The sequence below is a fragment of the Saimiri boliviensis genome, chromosome 6, assembly GCF_048565385.1.
Source record: "Saimiri boliviensis isolate mSaiBol1 chromosome 6, mSaiBol1.pri, whole genome shotgun sequence".
Classification (NCBI taxonomy): domain Eukaryota; kingdom Metazoa; phylum Chordata; class Mammalia; order Primates; family Cebidae; genus Saimiri; species Saimiri boliviensis.
Window position 1 is genome coordinate 102,436,587 of NC_133454.1, and position 17,114 is coordinate 102,453,700.

At 53.8% G+C, this 17,114-nt stretch overlaps 2 protein-coding genes across 4 annotated transcripts in view; one reads left to right on the forward strand and one right to left on the reverse strand.

Moving 5' to 3' along the window:
* NAT10 (N-acetyltransferase 10) overlaps positions 1-10,130 on the forward strand; it is a 55,028-nt gene extending 44,898 nt beyond the window's left edge. For 2 of the 3 annotated variants that reach the window (XM_003919973.4, XM_010333294.3), the window contains exon 29: positions 1,612-10,130. In XM_003919973.4, coding sequence (XP_003920022.2) covers positions 1,612-1,723 — 112 coding nt within the window. In that variant the 3' untranslated portion in view covers positions 1,724-10,130. The remainder of the gene's footprint in view (positions 1-1,611) is intronic. The other variant, XR_012518145.1, reaches the window with a different exon arrangement.
* The window catches only part of ABTB2 (ankyrin repeat and BTB domain containing 2), a 212,861-nt gene continuing 202,046 nt past the window's right edge, over positions 6,300-17,114 (reverse strand). The window contains exons 11-17 of the mRNA XM_003919975.4: positions 15,731-15,909; positions 15,158-15,263; positions 14,807-14,909; positions 14,231-14,321; positions 10,059-10,127; positions 9,641-9,754; positions 6,300-7,914 (exon numbers count right to left, since the gene is read on the reverse strand). Coding sequence (XP_003920024.4) covers positions 7,717-7,914; positions 9,641-9,754; positions 10,059-10,127; positions 14,231-14,321; positions 14,807-14,909; positions 15,158-15,263; positions 15,731-15,909 — 860 coding nt within the window. The 3' untranslated portion in view covers positions 6,300-7,716. The remainder of the gene's footprint in view (positions 7,915-9,640; positions 9,755-10,058; positions 10,128-14,230; positions 14,322-14,806; positions 14,910-15,157; positions 15,264-15,730; positions 15,910-17,114) is intronic.

Consider the following 17,114-nt stretch of genomic DNA (forward strand, 5'->3'; position numbering starts at 1 on the left):
CATTCATACTCTTGTGCTGTCACATCTTACACTCTGGAAAGCTGAATATTTGTGAGAGAATGAAAATGAAAAAAGGCAGATAACTATTTTCATACTAAGACAAATACATTTTGGCCTCATGGACACCTGAAAGAGTCTTAGGGACCCCAGTAGTCCCTAGACCATGCTTTGAAAATCTTCACTCCAAGCTGCTTATCTGCAGAGTGGCGCATTTGTAAATAACTTAGGCTGGAACCTTCTTCAGTTTTCCGTGGGAACACAACGAGGCCTCCCCTGCCCAGAGCCCCTGGAGTTGAGGCTTTCAGCGCTCATTTGGGGGTTGATGGGGAGGGTGAGTGTTTGGCAGTCCCCTAGTTACTGGTTTCCTTAAGAGTTTGTATCTTGGAAACATTTGGAAAGAGGAAACCTTGTGACTGTAGAAACTATAGATCCCAGAAATCAGATACTCTCTTCCAGAGTCTCATAAATCACTGTGGCATCTTGAAGGATCCAGCATTGATGCCAGCCCCATTTCCCAGATGCTCTGTGGTACAGCACAGAAGCCCACTGTCGGTGTGACCTGCCTCTGGTTTGGACAATATGGCAAATGTAGCACAGGGCCCATGATGGCTTTGGCCTTGAGCATGGTGGCTTTGACTGGAACAGAAGCCCCCGGAGCGGGCTTGCTGTGGAGACGGCCCCGGGGCCTTGCTCTGCAGAGCTTGGCCTCCCCGGCCATTTGTTTGGCCATTGCTGGTATTGAGAAGCCTCTTGAGTCCAACCAGCCGGTGTTGTGTGCTTGTTCATGTGCTTGAGGGTTCTGAGTAAATGTGAAAGCTTGAACTTTGTGAGCTAAAAACACTGGTAGCTCTTATTAAATATTCTCCGAGGCCTTTCTTTTTCTTCCTTTGAGAGGCACTCCATTCATAATGGTCTGTGGATGGCACTCTTCGCTGTCTCCTTGTAGGGGAGTATTTATTCCCAGAGCAAAATTAGACCTATATGTTTCTTAACGGCAGGTGGCTATTTGCTGCGCAGTTCCTGTGCCAGTCTATCAGTGAAGAATCCAGGGGCTGGTCGCAGGGTGTCACCTGAGTTACTGTTATTTGGGTTTTCTTCCTCTCGTGTAGGAAAAATAAAATAACAGTAGCACCTCAGAAAGTATGGCGGGGTTTTCCTTGGAGTCTCGTGGCTTGTATGAGGGACTGTCTGCAGGGTCATTGGGATAAATATGTCTGGTTTCCAGAGTCGCTGCAGTGGTGAGAGTGGTGGTGGGGATTCCTTGTGGTGCCTTAGGAGAGGTCACTGTCTTGGGAGAGGGGAGCGTACCGCACTCTGAGGAGAACCTTGAGGTTCTCGAGGTATTGACTTGAGGGATTAAGATCGAGATTTGTTCTTCCACAGACTGAGAGCTGCCTCAGGGCAGGAACGGGGCTGTGTGGTGTGTCTCCAGCCCCAGCATAATGCCTGCCCCCAAGAGGTGCGCAGAGAACACTGATGTTCAATTGGGCGTCCTACATCAAGTTCCAGACGGTGGGAACCCTTTTTCACAAAGCAAAGCAATGCGTAAAGCAGTCTCAGATGTTCAGATCTGTACATGTTTCATTCTTGCTGTTTTCAATTTTTCTCTAGTGACAAGAAAAGGAAGTTAGAAGCCAAACAAGAACCCAAGCAGAGCAAGAAGTTGAAGACAGACAGAGATACAAAGAACAAAAAAGATATGAAACTGAAGCGGAAAAAATGAAGAGAAACTTGGGCGTCAGTGCTTGACCACGGGAAGGTAGTCTCACTTCCTGAGCCCTCTCTGGCTGGACTGAAGTTGGCCTTGGACTGAATTCAGCCTTGGGCTTGTGTCAGACTGTGCCCTCAACCTGGCTGAAGGCAGATTCTCTCCCGAATGGGTCTGCTCAGAACTTGGTGGCTGGATACTGCCACGTCTGGCATTGCCAGGAGTCTCTCTTGCCCCTTCCCCCTCCCCAGTTCCGGGTCCTCCTTTCCCATAAGTTCATACTTGGCTTAGTGCCAGCTTTTTTAGGCTCCTTCCCACACATGTGGAAGCCACGTTGCCTGTCATCCCTCTGAGGCCCTTAAGTATATTGCTTTCTGGTGGTGCCCAGGGGGCTGCTGCTGGGCCACTGGGTCTCTCTTTGCGGACTTGTGCAAACACCCGGAGGCCTGGAGCAGGAGGAACTCCAGTCCGACCCGGCGTCCGTGGCAGCCCGTGGTTAGGTGTGCGGGGATTTGCTGATGTCGTCTTGCGCTCATCCATTCTTGGCTCCAGCAGAGCTGCTGCCCCACTGTCCCAGAAAAGCCTGAGGCTGTAGTTTAGGTAGGATGCCACATCTGTGTCCTCAAGACCTGTCATCTCATCCATTTGGGAAAAGACGTTGGGAAAGGCCATTTTGCTAGCAGGGGTGAGGGGAGGGATAATCTATTTTTAATAAATAACATCCTAGAAAGACCAGCTGCCTGTGAGTGTTCTGAAATCCACATATGTGGAAGTTTCTCCTGGTTCTTGGCTGCCTGGTAAAATATGGAAGGTGTTGGTGTCAAGGCCAAAGGTAAGCAGTGTGTCTAGGGCCTCCCAGCCCAGGAGTCCGTGGGAGAAGGGGCGGGCGGGTATGGTCACCTCCAGGGGCCTGGTGCGGTGGCTGGAAGCCACCTGGAACTGCCTTGTTTCCTTCCCAGCTCCTGCCAGGTCACTTGGTCCCTTTCATTTGTTGGGGACAGAGATTACTTGGTGGCTTTACACGTACTTTGGTATGTTTTTTAAATGGTATCCAGGCTAATGAGCCTGCAGCTCCAGTATGTTGTCTGGGTTCAGAGAAGTCTAATGGAAGGACAGAGAAGGAAACAGTAACTTCTGAACCTAAGGGCACTTCACGTGTAGCTCCTGGGACTCGACCCCAGAGCGAGAAGAGCAGGTTCTGTGTGCGACCCTAGAGCTGCCAAGCCTTGTCACTGAGGCTGTCAGGACATGAGCCGAGGGGCCTTTCGTTTCTTGGAACTGTAGTTTCCTGGCCACAGACCGCTGTTAGGTCTGTAGGAAATTTTGCTGCAGGCAGGGAGAGGGCATGAAAATAATTTCTATTTATTTTCTCAGGTGGGTACCTGAGCCTGCCTTTCAAAGAGGGTTTTCTTAGAACGTGGTCAAAAGCAGAGTCACATTCTCAAATGGTCAGAGCTGGATGGGATTGTGAAAGTTGTCCAGGCATATCATCCTGCAGGTAAGTCTCCCAGCTGGCTCTGCTTTGGGGTGCAAGGTGAGAGGGCTCTGGAGCCAGGCTGCTCTGCCCTGACCCTCACCGTGGCCTTGGGCAGGTTACTGCATGCTACCTGCTCTTCAGGTCCACTTCTGCAAAGTGGGAGTGGTAGGAATAGCACCCCCCTCCCAGGGCTGTGGTGAGAAGTGGGTGGGTAGAGTGGGAAGCACTTAGAACAGTGCCTGGCACATAGCAAGTGCTCACTAAATCTCTCAGGGTTCTGGGCACTCGTCAGATCTGACTAGAGGAGCTGCTCGAGTTCAGTTACATGCCAGCTCCAAGAATCCTCAGGAAGGACTAGCTGTGGTATTTTTTTTTTTAAATGAGACAGGGTCTTGCTCTGTTGCCCGGGCTGGAGTGCAGTGGCTCAATCATAGCTCACTGCAGCCTTGAACTCTTGGGCTCAAGCCATTCTCCCACCTCAGCCTTCCAAGTAGCTGGTACTGTAGGTTCTCACCACCACACCTGCCCATTTTTTTAAATTATGCAGAAGTGGAGTCTTACTCTGTTGCCCAGGTTGGTATGGAACTCTGGCCCCAAGTGATCCACCTGGGCCTCCCAGAGTATTGTGATTAGAGGCATGAGCCACCACGCTTGGCCAGGACTGGCTGTGTCTAAAACCACAACCTAAGCTAGAAAAAGAGTCTGACTTGGGCAGCAAAGAGCATGCATTTTGCAGTCAGACACGTCTGGCTCTGTGTAATATCTCTGTCCTTGGACAGGCCCTCTTTGTTTGTAAAGCGTGTATTCCTAAACACACGCTTGGGCCTTTGCGTGTTGTGGTCATGATCTTGGTTCTCCTTCAAACCTGAAAAGGCATGCCTCCCTGAGACCCCACCATCTGGCCCCCAGACAGAGTGACATCTGTAAAGCTTGGCTGTCTTAGGAAATGTCACTTGCAAAATGAATTCAGATAGGCCAGCCATGAATGCTGTCACCAGAAGGGGAAGAGGCTGAAGAATTCTGAACAAAGAAGATTACTAAATGGTCGTCCCCCGTACCCCCCGCCAGGCGGGGCTGATGCCGGCCTGCTTCAGTGCTTCCACTGCTCATCTGGCCCTGCAGTCCCCGAGGACTCTGGAGTGACCAGGAGGCGGGACACAAAGGGGGCCGCTGAGGCTGGGAGGTGGGGGAGGGGCAGAAAAAGTGACCGTCACCTTGGAAAAATGTAGACTCATTAGCTGAGGCCGTTAGAGCACCGCAGCCATTCTGCAGGCCTAGGGGGTGGGGGTAGGGTTGGAAGCCCCTTGGGCCCGAATAGGCAATTTCAGACTATAGGGAAAAGGGGCCGCCCTCGATTCTACAAACAATTGGTTCAAGTTAAACATCATCTGGATCCTCAAAGGGGACATGAAAGGCAGCCTGAAAGGAAGAGGCTGGAGGCTTCCTGCTACCTGCCACCTCTGGAGAGGCTTTTCTTCGGAGACGGCTAAGGCACCAGCTTATAATTGTCTGTGGACCCGCTGGAGCGGAGTGAAATCCCTGTGGATGCAACCCATGCTCTCAGCACCTGTGTACTCAAGGGCTCCTGTACAAAACTCCCCCCCGGCCCCCCTGTGGCTGCTCTTCGCTGGCGGAGCAGGGCAGACTGAGCAGCGGTCCTGAGTTAGGAGGAGGCCCACCTCCCTGGGGTAAGTGATCATTTCCGTTCGAGTCCTAGCCCCTTGGAAGAATGTCTGATTTTTTTTCTAATTTAATTGTAAATGTTTATTCAAAAATGTGTTCCTGCTACTTGCAGGCTCAAAGGGGCCTCTTCCTCCCTCCTCCCTCCACTTTCTCTAAACCCGCAACTCACCCTCTCAAAAGAGGAAACGGCTGATCCCACGTCTGGATCTAGGAGCCAACTGGATCTTGCCTTCTAGGCTGGGTACTGACCAAGGCGTGTCCTGCAGGGATGGGGGAGCTTGGGCTGCTTGACACAGACCCGTGAAGGGTAGCCAGTTCGTATGGCAAGTGCTGGGGAGGGACAGCCCTCTCCACCACCTTCGCAGGCCATCGCACAAGGTGCGGGGAGTGTGCTACCTCCCTGTGGCCCCCAGAGGGCACCATGGGTCTGTGTGGCCGCTGGGCCCCGGGCTGGGCCTGAACTGCCCTGCATGGCCCCTGCTGGAATTGGGCCTTCCCAGGGACTGGGATCTTTATGTCATTCCCCCCAACTCCTGAGTCATGGCCAGTCACTGACCCAAAGCCACTTTGGTTCAGGTTCCCAGTGACCTTAGAAATTTCTGTACCTGCTTCAGGCAGGCAGGCGGGCGACTTTTGGGAGAGTCTTGCTGTGTTGCCCAGGCTGAGGTGCAGGGGTGATCATAGCTCACTGTAGCCTCGAACTTCTGGGCTCTCTGATCCTCCCACCTCAGCCCCCACAGCAGCTGGGAATACAGGTGTGCACCACCATGCCCAGCTAATTGGCAGGGAATGTTTTACAAACTAGTATTGGTGCCTGAACTTTGCATCTAGAACTACAGCCATAGTCCCAGAACACTCTTGAGCCTCAGGCGGCGCCTCACCATCTCCCTCCATTACCTCTGCTAGTGTCCTTGTGGTAGCACAGCCAGCTTAGCTCAGCAGGGCCTGGAGGCAGCAGTCACCCAGGGATAGGTGCCTCATATCAGGCCGGGTCGGGCCTGGGTGGAGGAGGCCCTGCCGCCACTTTGGTGGGCTATGCCATTTGGGGATGTGCCAGGGTTTGCAAACACCTCTGAAGACAGACAGCCCCCAAAATAGCTCCCACATAAAGGGCCACGGAGGCGCGTGGGAATGGAGATCAGGAAGGCCTGGTGCTGTCATATTCCGCAGTCATTTGGCTCCTGTCCAGCTCCGTGGCACATATGTGCTTAGTTAAATGTGAGCGAGGATGGGTGAGGAGCAGATCCAGGCTGAGTTTCTGGAGAGAGGCGAGTGTTGTGGGCACAGCAACAGCTTTGGTAGGGTCTTGGCTCTGAGAGGCGGGAGACCTGAGTCAGAGTCAGCTCTGGGATCCCTTCCTGGTTCTAAGGGGTTCCCCCCGCCCAGTTTTGAACTCTGAGTAACCCTCTACAAGGACCCATGAGGCCAAGGTCATTGTTAATGAGTGTTTATTGTTAATAAAACCAGGGTACATTTACAGTAAGTGACAACATTATTGTACAGTTAAAGTATCATACAATATTACAGCAATAAAATAATGACTATTTCTTTGTACATCCAGCCAAGCAGCTAGTCAAAATATTTCCCAGGATTGCAAGCCCCTGGGGGCTTTTCAGGGTGGCCTGAGTGACACCTCCTGAAATGTCCAGGGCTTTTGGTGAATAAATAGTTTCTAAGGTGCGGCCAGACAGCTGAAGAAGCTGCACCCAGACAGGCTGTGCCTGATGCTGCCCCAGTGTCTGGTCCATAAATACAACAGGTGTCAGGGGAGCCCAGGGGGACTACAGAATTTGAGGGCAGTGCGGGGAGGGGACTCAGCAGAAGGGCCTCTTCTCCCAGCACTTGTCCCCCACCAGTACCCTGTCCTTTATCTCCAAGAGCCACAGTCCCCAGTGAGAAGTGTTCACCCAGCTCTCAATCCTACATTAAGGGAACCTTTCCCTTGAGAGACCTGACCAGGGAACTCCGCCTCTTGGCCCCCAAAGGCAACCTAGTCTATAAGCCTGAGGGTCCAGAATCCACCCATTTACTTTGGCCCCTAAAAGCAGCAGCAAAACAAGAGCTGAGGCCACTAGGCTCCTACACGGTACCCCATCCCCTACCCCTTGCCCCTCCACACCAGACTTAGAAACCATCAGCTGGGGAACTGCCCTCTGCCACCAACTGAGCAAGGTGATGATAGTCCTGATGGGAGGGACTCTGGAAGCCCAGGCACCAAAGACAATGGGGGTGGGGGGGACTCTGGGTGGCAGCAGTGGTGGTGGCAGGGGGATCCTCAGGCCACTGGAGGCCCACATCAAGCCTTTCAAACCTTTGAGGAATAAGTTAGGGATTTGGACAACTTTTCTTACGTGACATTTAGGAAGAAAAATACCAGCTTTTGAATTACTATAGAAGGCCGGGGGCCTAGACAGTATACATTCCATACATTCATAAGGATTGCCACACCCCCAGGTACCCCAGTGGGGATGGTCTGAGTTTACTGAGGCCCTAGGGGTGGGTAGAGCTTGGGGGGCCTAGGCAGAGGTGGGTCAGGACCAGCTGCTTCCCTGCAGAAGAGGGGCACGCAGGGGAATGCATGGCCGCCCTCGAGGTACACACTGGGACGGGGAGAAGGGCCGCCAGCTATGTCTCCACTTTGCCCATCACTGATTGAACAAACAGCTCTGGGGCAGAGGAGCTGAGGGTGAGCTGCCTGGTGATGGGAGCTCAGGCACATCTGCCTACCCAAGGACAAATCAATGCCAGAGGAAGCATCCGGGTAAGAAGGAGGAAACAGCCCCGTGAACCTGGCTCCAAGGGGGCCTACAACCATTCCCTGACCTGGTGGGCCCTGGCCTTGGCAGCCTCACACCCGGGAGGTGATGTAGACAGAGTGCACGCGCTCGGCCAGGGTGCTCTGCAGCTCCTGCAGTGGGTCCAGGCCCTGTACCTTGCTGCTGCGGCCGTAGATGAGCTGCCGGAAGGCGTCCTGCTCCAACAGGGCCTTCATGTGCTTGAGGAAGAAGCCCTCGCAGAACAGGGCCAGTTCTGGGGCGTTGTGGATCTGCAGGGCAGAGAGAGGAGGGGTGAAGCCCATGACCTTAGTACAGCCCCACTCGCCCTCACCCCCAAATATTACCTACCTATAGCCACGGCCCTGCTTAACCACCCTGGCCGGCACAGGCATTTCCTGTCCCTGCATCTTGAGGTCGGCTCTGCTATATCTGAATTCCTTCTGTAAGCCTTTCCTTGGAGTGGGACCCATCTAGGTTCAAATCCCAGCTGTGCCACCAGGCACTGTTAACAGCCCTCATCATTTTCCCTGCCTGCATCACACTGTCATGCTGCCTTGTTAAGTGGCAGTCATCCTTGTTGGGTTGGAAGTTCTCTTCCTAAGGGTGGGAATGGGCACTGTCCACTGCTGGGTGTCCTGGAGCCAGCACGAGGCCCGGCATGTAAGCGTGCACGTGGTAAATGCTGGATAAGGACGTTCACTCAACAGATAGCAAGGTTTTAAAGTTGCGCTCTGGGTTTTACGTTCTGAGGTCAAGATATCTGCAGTGTTGCTGATGTCCTAGTTTGGAGGAGAAAGAATCTGAGAACCAAAGAAAAGGTAGCTGCAGATGGCATTGAAGACTGTGAAGGAGGTAAAGCCAGCGTGACAGGATGGCTTGTGGGAGGCCTGGGGACACCAGCTGATGAAGGGCTGGAAGGAGCTTTACAGGAAAAGCCCTGGGGTCGGGGCAAGGAAGGAAGCATGGTGGAGTGAGGGGAGATGTGGGCGGGGCCTTGGGGGCTTTGGAAGACATGGTAAGGGCTGGCTGTTATTTAGCTTGCAGCAGGTAGAAAACCTTTGGTGAGATTAGGTTTGGGAGTAACACAGTCTTTGTACCTTTTTGGGTGGGGGCTGAGTTGAGACAAGGTCTTGCTCTATTGCCCAGGCTAGAGTGCAGTGGCATGATCACAGCTCACTATAGTCTTAACCTCCTGGGCTCAAGTGATCCTCCTGCCTCGGCTTCCTGAGCAGCTGAGACCACAGGTGTACACCACCACCCTCGGCTAGTTTGTAGAGACAGGGTCTTGCCATGTTTCACAGGCTGGTCTAAATTCCTGGTCTTCCTGCCTCAGCCTCCCAAAGTACTGGGATTACAGGTGTGAGCCACTGTGCCTGGCCATGGTTTTTGAACTTTTGAAAGAACCTTATGGATTGCAGGGCTAAGGCCAGGCAAGAGGGAGGCTGGACTGATGCAGTTGTCAAGAGAGTGATGCTCGTGGCTTGGGGCAAAGAGAGGGCAGTGGAGAGGAAGGGAAGTGGAGAAGCCGCTGATGTGTTTGAGGTGGATGGCCTGCATGTGGGAGGGAGGGTTTTTGCAAATCATATAGGATTCCTAAGGTTTGAGTCTGAGCGACTGAGCAATCACCGTGCGGCTTGCTGGGATGGGGCAGCTGGGAGGGACAGACAGGTAGGGAGAAAAGTAAGTACCTGTGGCTTTGATTTGACTCAGAGGCTCAGCAACTTGCCCAGATCCCACAGTCCAGGTGGCAGAGCTGGACTGGGAACCAGCACGCACCTGGCTCAAAAGCTCACCTTTAAGCTACCATGTGGCCACTGGGCAGCAGTGATGCCAGGCTACAGAGGGAGTTGCTAACCCTCCCCCAGCCCCCACACTGCCCTCAGAAGCAACCCGGCCACCTGCATCTCCTAGCTTATCCATAGCGCGTCCACACGGCCAAGGCCCCATGGATCAGACTGTGGTGGGAGGTGGCCAGCAGGCATCCTTGGCTCTTACCTTGGCATATTTGTAGGTGTTCACAGCACTCTCCACACTGAGGGTCTGGGAGCACAGGATCTCACAGTGCCTCTGCAAGGCGTCCAGCTGGAACAGGCTGGCAGCTGACAATAGCTGGCAGAGAGGCAGAGCAGGCCTTGGGGACCCATGGCCAGGCTGGTGGCCAGGGCGGCATAGGAAGCTCCCGAGTGCCATGTGCCCTGCTGCCTCCCGCCCTCAGGCCCCACTGCCATCTGATTCCCCTGGGCCTAACCATCCCTGCTGGGGCATGCACCGAGGTTGGGCCCGGCGGTGTGCACAGTCCCCGTTTCTCAGAACTGCTCTTCCTGTCAGATGGAGAGGAAGGGCCACCTTCCCTCTGTGAGCGGGGTGAATGGGAGAACTGGCCCAGACCCCCTCCTCCTCTCCCAGGTCTCACCTCCAGGATGTCAGCGGTGGGGATCTCCATGGATTCTGTTCCTCCGTAGTACAGATACTGCATCATCAACTGCGGTGGGAAGAGGCCGGTGTGAATGCCATGTGGACCTGACGCCTGAAAGGCCTCACTTGGCCCACAGGGTACTGCCCCAGCTGCTGCTTCCAGGGGACTATCGCTCTGCAGGTCCCCAGCTCTCTCTCCCTCCCTGTCCTGCTCAGGCTGAGACTCTTGTGTTTTCCCCGGACCACTACCTCTAGAAGCCAGCTCCAAGACCCTCTTTCCTGAGTCCCTGCCTGAATGACAAGCTCCCGCCATGGAGTGTTTTCCGTACAATCCTCATAACCCCGTGAGCCCAGAAGGGAATTCTTGTCCACAGTTGAGGAAACTGAGGCCCAGGGAAGGAAGATGACCTGGCTCAAGTCCCTCAGCTCCCCTGATGCCTGCAGCAGGGCTCTCGCATGGTGCTTGCCCCTGTGTGGCTCGCTGCTGGTGTGATCTAGATTCCACACAGGGAGACCAATGGGGGATCTGAAGGAATGTCAGAGGGGCCTGCCTCCTGCCTTCCCCTGTCTGCACTAGGATGCCAGTGTGGAGGTGAGAGCCCCATCCTGACTCTCAGATGTGCTCCCTCAAAAAGAAAGCAAAGAGCCCAGGCCCAGAGCTCCCCTGGACAGGCTGAGCCCCACCTTGGGCTCCCAGGAGCAGGGGAGCCCTGGATACCAGATGAGGTGGCCCAGGACTGGGAACTGTATTTAGTTCTGCTGAGGTTTCAGTTACAAACTCTGCTATCAGGCTGGAGCCTAGTGAGGTTCCCAGTTGGAAAAAGAAAAACAATTCTTGCTGGCTGGCTGAAGAAACGGCCCCAGCAAGGAGCTGGCAAGTGTGTAAGTAAACACAGCTCTAGCCGGCACAGTCGGGCTCTGTCGGAACTGCCCTGAGGCCACAGAGGCACCAGAGGGTCTAGGAGAAGGCCCAGCCTCGGGGAGAGAAGGGGGGAGACCGGCCTGCCAGCCTTGTCCAGGCATAGGAGATGTTGGCCAAGGCCCACCCGAGATACCAGCCTCTCCCCATCTCTAGAGGACTGGGAAACGACCTTCTGCAGCCTCTGCTGGAGCTTGTGTGGTGAGCTCATGATTGCACAGTAAGTGTCCATCTGCTTCTTCCAGACAGTGTGTGCCTTGGGCAGGCCATGCCGGCTCCCTCTGCCCTCCCCATGCAGGGCACTGAGTGGGTACTCAGTAAGGTGTCTGCCCCTCACATAGGGTTGGGGTTGGGGGCCCAGGAAGGCAGGTCAGATCTTCCTGGTGGGATTCTTTGTTAAGGGATGGCCTCAGGGCAGCCCCTTGGGCCAGGCCTACCGGCCACCTTAGGCCACAACTCCTGTCCTGGCCTGGAGGGCACTTCGTGCTGCATTTTGGGATTTGGTGGATCTCCCTAAGGCCACTTAAATGCATGAGGCCACAGAAGTCAGATCAGAATGACTCACCTGGAGCCTTGCCATGGGAGCTGGGCAGCAGGCTGGCAGAGGTAGATGAATTTTGCACAGCCTGGCAGCCCCTATTAGGATACAGGTCATGTGCCTCCTGGAACCAGGCAGCCTGTGGGGCTATACAAGCTGCTCAAGGAAAGGCCCCAGACAGGACCAGCTGCAGAGGGGCAGCAGGGTTTCCTTCTCCCTGAGTGGGCCACATGGAAGCTGAGATGGTAGAAACCATGTTGGAAGAGCAGGGTTGCGGCCCTCTGGCCTCTGTGCCCCCAGTGCCTGGGCTTAGTTGACAGTGACCTTGGCACATCTCTAGACCCACGCTATCCAGTAGGATAATGACTGACCACACGTGGCTTCTGAGCATTTGAAATGTGGCTGGTCTGGATTGAGATGTGCTGTGTCAAATGCACACTGGAGTTTGAAAACTCAGTATTTTAAAAAAGCAAAATATCTCAGTAACTTTTTATATTGATTACATGTTGAAATAATATGTTGGCTATACTGTAAATTCAAAAATATTAAAATTAATTGCACCTGCTTTTTTTTTTTTTTTTTTTGAGATGGAGTTTCGCTCTTGTTACCCAGGCTGGAGTACAATGGTGCGATCTCGGCTCACCACAACCTCTGCCTCTTGGGTTCAGGCAATTCTCCTGCCTCAGCCTCCTGAGTAGCTGGGATTACAGGCACGTGCCACCATGCCCAGCTAATTTTTTGTATTTTTAGTAGAGACGGGGTTTCACCATGTTAACCATTATGGTCTCGATCTCTTGACCTCGTGATCCACCCGCCTCGGCCTCCCAAAGTGCTGGGATTACAGGCTTGAGCCACCGCGCCCGGACCGCACCTGCTTTTTTTTTATGTGACTAGTAGTAAATCTTAAATTACGACATGGCTCACATTCCATCGGACGGTAATGCCTAGAGGTCCTCGGGTCTGTGTTTCCTCCCCCCAAAAACAAAGACAATAATGATCCATCTACACACTCCCACCTACCCTCCCAACATGAGAACCGATGAGATATGTGGGCTGGGCACCGTGGCTCACGCCCGTAATCCCAGCACTTTGGGAGGCTGAGGTGGGCAGATCACAAAGTCAAGAGATTTGAGACCATCCTGACCAACATGGTGAAACTCTGTCTCTACTAAAGATACAAAAATTAGCTAGGCATGGTGGCACGTGCCTGTAATCCCAGCTACTTGGGAGGCTGAGGCAGGAGAATTGCTTGAACCCAGGAGGCAGAGGTTGTGGTGAGCCAAGATCATGCCATTGCACTCCAGCCTGGCAACAGAGCAAGACTCCATCTCAAAAAAAAAAAAAAGTTAAAAAAAAAAAAAAAAAAAATATATATATATATATATATATATACACACACACACACACACATAGATAGATAGATAGATAGATAGATAGATAGATAGATAGATAGATATAGATATATATGGGGGTTGCTGGAAACCTTTCAGGCTTTGTTAGGGAGACCTGACCCCAGATTGATGGCTTCAGGCCAGCCCCTCCAGGGAAGCCCGGAAAGCTGAGGTCTAGAAGCACCATCTGAAATGATGCCCCAGATACGGCAAAGTTCTGCATCTAGGGGACCCACGGGGCAAGGCCAGTGCCCTGGGGCTGGGTAGAACAGTCGGTCAGAACTTGGCGAGAGGCCCAGCGGAAGGCACGTGTGTGCTGTGGACATGCAGCCTGTCCCCTGTTTGCCTTCCCAGCAACCCTGGGAGGAGCCAATGGGCTGCTGAGACTGTTTTGTAACAGATGCCCTCCTTTGGCCTGGCCGGTGAGCACAGGGGGCCGAGCCCGCACACGTCCCCTTATAGGCAGCGGTCACCCGTGGCCACACATGTGCGCTCCGCACTCTCCAATGATCCCTGCAGCCCCTCTAGGTCCTGCCTCCTGACTGATCTGAACATGACTCCACCTCCCACTCCCACTCACCTGCCTATTCTCCAGAGAGTTGGATTAAGGGGTGGGAAAAGAAGGAAGGGGAGACACCACCACTCTGGCCTATGCCAGAACCCTGGGCCTCCCCTCCCCCACACCCATCAGCTGGGATCCCAGCCACGTCTCTTCCTCTGGACTTTGTCTGCCCTGACTTGAGTTTCTAGTACATAACCTTGTATGTTCTGCAAAGCTGAGTGCCTGATAGACCTTTGATCTTCTACAGTCAGGATGTGTGCCTCACGGCCTTTTCTGCCTGACCAGCGTGGCTGGGGTTTGATGTTTGGGAGAAGTGATGCAGCCTCCACCAGCACCTCCCAAACTGTACTGAGCACGCGGCTGCCTGGGGATCTTGTGAAGATGCAGGAGGGCTGGGGTGGGGCCTGGGGCTCTGCATTTCCAGCAAGCTCTCAGTAATGCCCATTGGCTGGAGCCCACTCTGATAACAGGGACTCATAACCTAGGTGTGTGGCCTTGCACATCTGTCTGCAGTCCGCCCAGACCACCTGTTCAGCGGTTAGAGTTCAGGACCAGTGCGACAGGCTCTGAAGCTGCAACCCCACAACGGGACGGCCACCTCTGCACAAGGAGAGACCTGGATGCTCTACTGCTTCAACGAAATACAGAAGGCACTGGGAATAGAGTGGACAATTACAACTAACGTACAGCCGCCCACAAAGGTGAGCTCCTGGGGGAGGGGCACCCCTCCGAGAAGAGGATGGCACCAACACCCACACACCTGAAAAATGTGGTACTTCATATCGCTGATCTCAATGGTCTTGCTGCTGTCCCCATCCTGTTCGGATTTATTGGTCATTAGTGTCTTGAACCTGGAGCAAAGGAGACAGAGCAAGACAGGTTTTAAACCTTTTCTCCACTACTGTGTGCAATGGCATCGTTGTCACCTGACCGGCTACCAGGAGACGGAGCATTTTACAAATTACTGCTGTGCTCCTAGAATAATTTTCAGCGAATGCTATTTTACATCGTCCTGGGAAGACATCTGGGCTGAGCCTGATTCTGTCCCCCATACAAGTGACCTGACACCTGTGGCCAGAATGTTGACCCTTCCTCCCAGAATATGTTTTCTAATAATCAAAAGCAATAACTCAGCCAGAAAGAACACCACCTCAGAACCCCCCTTTCCTGCTACCCCTTGTCCACCCTGCCTCATCCTGCCATGAGGCAAATGGGGCTCTCTCAAGGACAGAGGGGTCAGGGTACAGCCCCAGCCCGTCACTCTCTGTCACCTCGAACCTGAAACAAGCTGCTTCCGTGCCCCTGGGCTGGGAGTTTGTTATCTGAGGCTGCCTACCTGTTGGAAGCTGTCACCAGCAGGACTTTATGTGCATAAAACAGCTTTCCTTCCACTAGGAAGGTCACGTCTGACATCTCCTTATTGTTCAGAAAATGCGGATCTGCGAAAACGGGGGAGACTGAGGGATATGGCCAAGGAGTCCCCTGCTAGGGGTTGCTTGAGTGTGCTGTGAGATGCGTTGTCAGGGTTGGGAGTGGGACACACAGGTGAGGAACAGAGAGACAGGCTGGGGCCTTGGCACTTGGAAATGGAGAAAGATGGCAAAGCGGGGAGGGGGTGAGAAAGGGAAGAGGGGGAGGGGGAGGGGGAGGGGGAGGGCGTGTGGCGGTGCAGGGGGCGGGTCTTCACCTAGCCTGGCTGGCAGGGTCTTCCGGATCTCTGGGATGCTGGGGATGGGGCTGCTGCCATAGCAGTGGGTGAAGATGGCAGCCAGTTGCTGGATGACGGAATCGTTCTGTGGGGAGGGGAGAGAGGGCCTGTGAGCTGCCTGTCTGTTCACAGACGCAGATACATCAGGCGAATTTCAAAAGTCCAGGCCAGGATTAGAGCAGCCGCTGTCTTTTGTTCCTGCTGGATGTGGCTTGGCAAGAAATGTCTGTTCCTTCATCAGTGATTCCCCAATGGCTTTTTTGGCTAAGTTCCAGCCCAGACGCATCCATGGCCTATGACCTCTACAGCCAGGCAGTGCAAGTCTAAGTCTGGGTGCTAGGGGTGGGCGGGTGTGTGTGGGGTGTGTGTGTGTGTGTATGTTGGGTGGGAGATTCCTGTGTGTGTGTTTGTGTGTCTGTGTGTGTGTGTGTGTGTGTGTCTGTGTGTTGGGTGGGAGATCCCTGTGTCTGTCTGCATGTGTCCATCTGTGTGTCTGTCCCATGATCTGGGTCTGGGCTGTGGGCTTGGGAACCGGTCACTGGCCACACTCACCTTACTGGTCTTGAGGATGTCAAACATGAGCTGCAAGCCCTCGGTCACCAGCTCCTCGTTGTACTCTTCCTCTTTGATGGAGCTGAAGTCCCGCAGGAGGCTTTGCACCATCGAGTACCGTGACTGTGAGAAGGAGGTCCTCAGAGACTCAATCCAGATGTGCAGCTTCCAGGGGACCCCTGGCCCAGGCAGGAAAGAGTAGGCAGTCACACACCACAGCTAAGCACTCCCGGCACAGACCGAGACCACAGCCTTTCCCAGGCAGACTCCCAGGACACCCCACTGTTGTCTGTAGAGCACCCTGTCTCCTCCCGCCTGCCCCCTTCTTGTGCGCCTAGTGGCCCTCTCAGGATGGCCATGGCATGAAAGCTTTAATTCATTCTGATAAGCCTTACTGGCAGGTCAGAGTGGAGTTTCAGGTTCTCATGAGATGAGGTGGAGGAATAGCTCCAGCCCAAATGCAGGGAACTCAAGCTCTGAAAGTTAGCCTAGCCCGGGGATTTTGAAGTGTTGGCCCAGCACCCATAGCAGCCTTGTCATTTATTGGGCTCAAGAATTATTTGCTAGAGAGGTCTCAGTCGTGGAGGGGTGGCCAGGAGGGCTTGGATGGCCAGAGAGTATGCCAGGCGCTCAAGGACACAGAGGCCTCCAAGCCTGCGCAGAAGCCCGGAACCAACCCAGTCTTGCAGCTCACGGGAATGCCACTGCACATACCCAGGTGCATAATTACTGTTTACCAGTTCCCAGTGTGTGTCAGTGGGGCTATAACTTAGCATTGTTGTGAGAAGTTCATGACATAAACTAGTCATGTCCCTGGTAATTAGAGAGACAGCTTCTTACCCCCCAGCCTCACTGTGGGTTAAAAAAGAACTGATGGGCCGGGCGCGGTGGCTGAAGCCTGTAATCCCAGCACTTTGGGAGGCCGAGGCGGGTGGATCACGAGGTCGAGAGATCGAGACCATCCCGGTCAACATAGTGAAACCCCGTCTCTACTAAAAATACAAAAAATTAGCTGGGCATGGTGGCACGTGCCTGTAATCCCAGCTACTCGGGAGGCTGAGGCAGGAGAATTGCCTGAACCCAGGAGGCGGAGGTTGCGGTGAGCCGAGATCGCGCCATTGCACTCCAGCCTGGGTAACAAGAGCGAAACTCTGTCTCAAAAAAAAAAAAAAAGAACTGATGGCGTTCGCCAGTGACACAGTGACAGCAGTGTGGTGGTGGTGGCATCCTTGGGTTACTGACTGCAGGTGGGAGTGACCTCTCCATTTCAGTGAGGAACACTGAGGCTGACTCACTACTGTCTTTGCCCAGCCCTGGGGGTTTCTGGTCTTGTGATGACAATGACAGTGCTATCATCCACCAAGTGCTCACAGTGGCCACCACG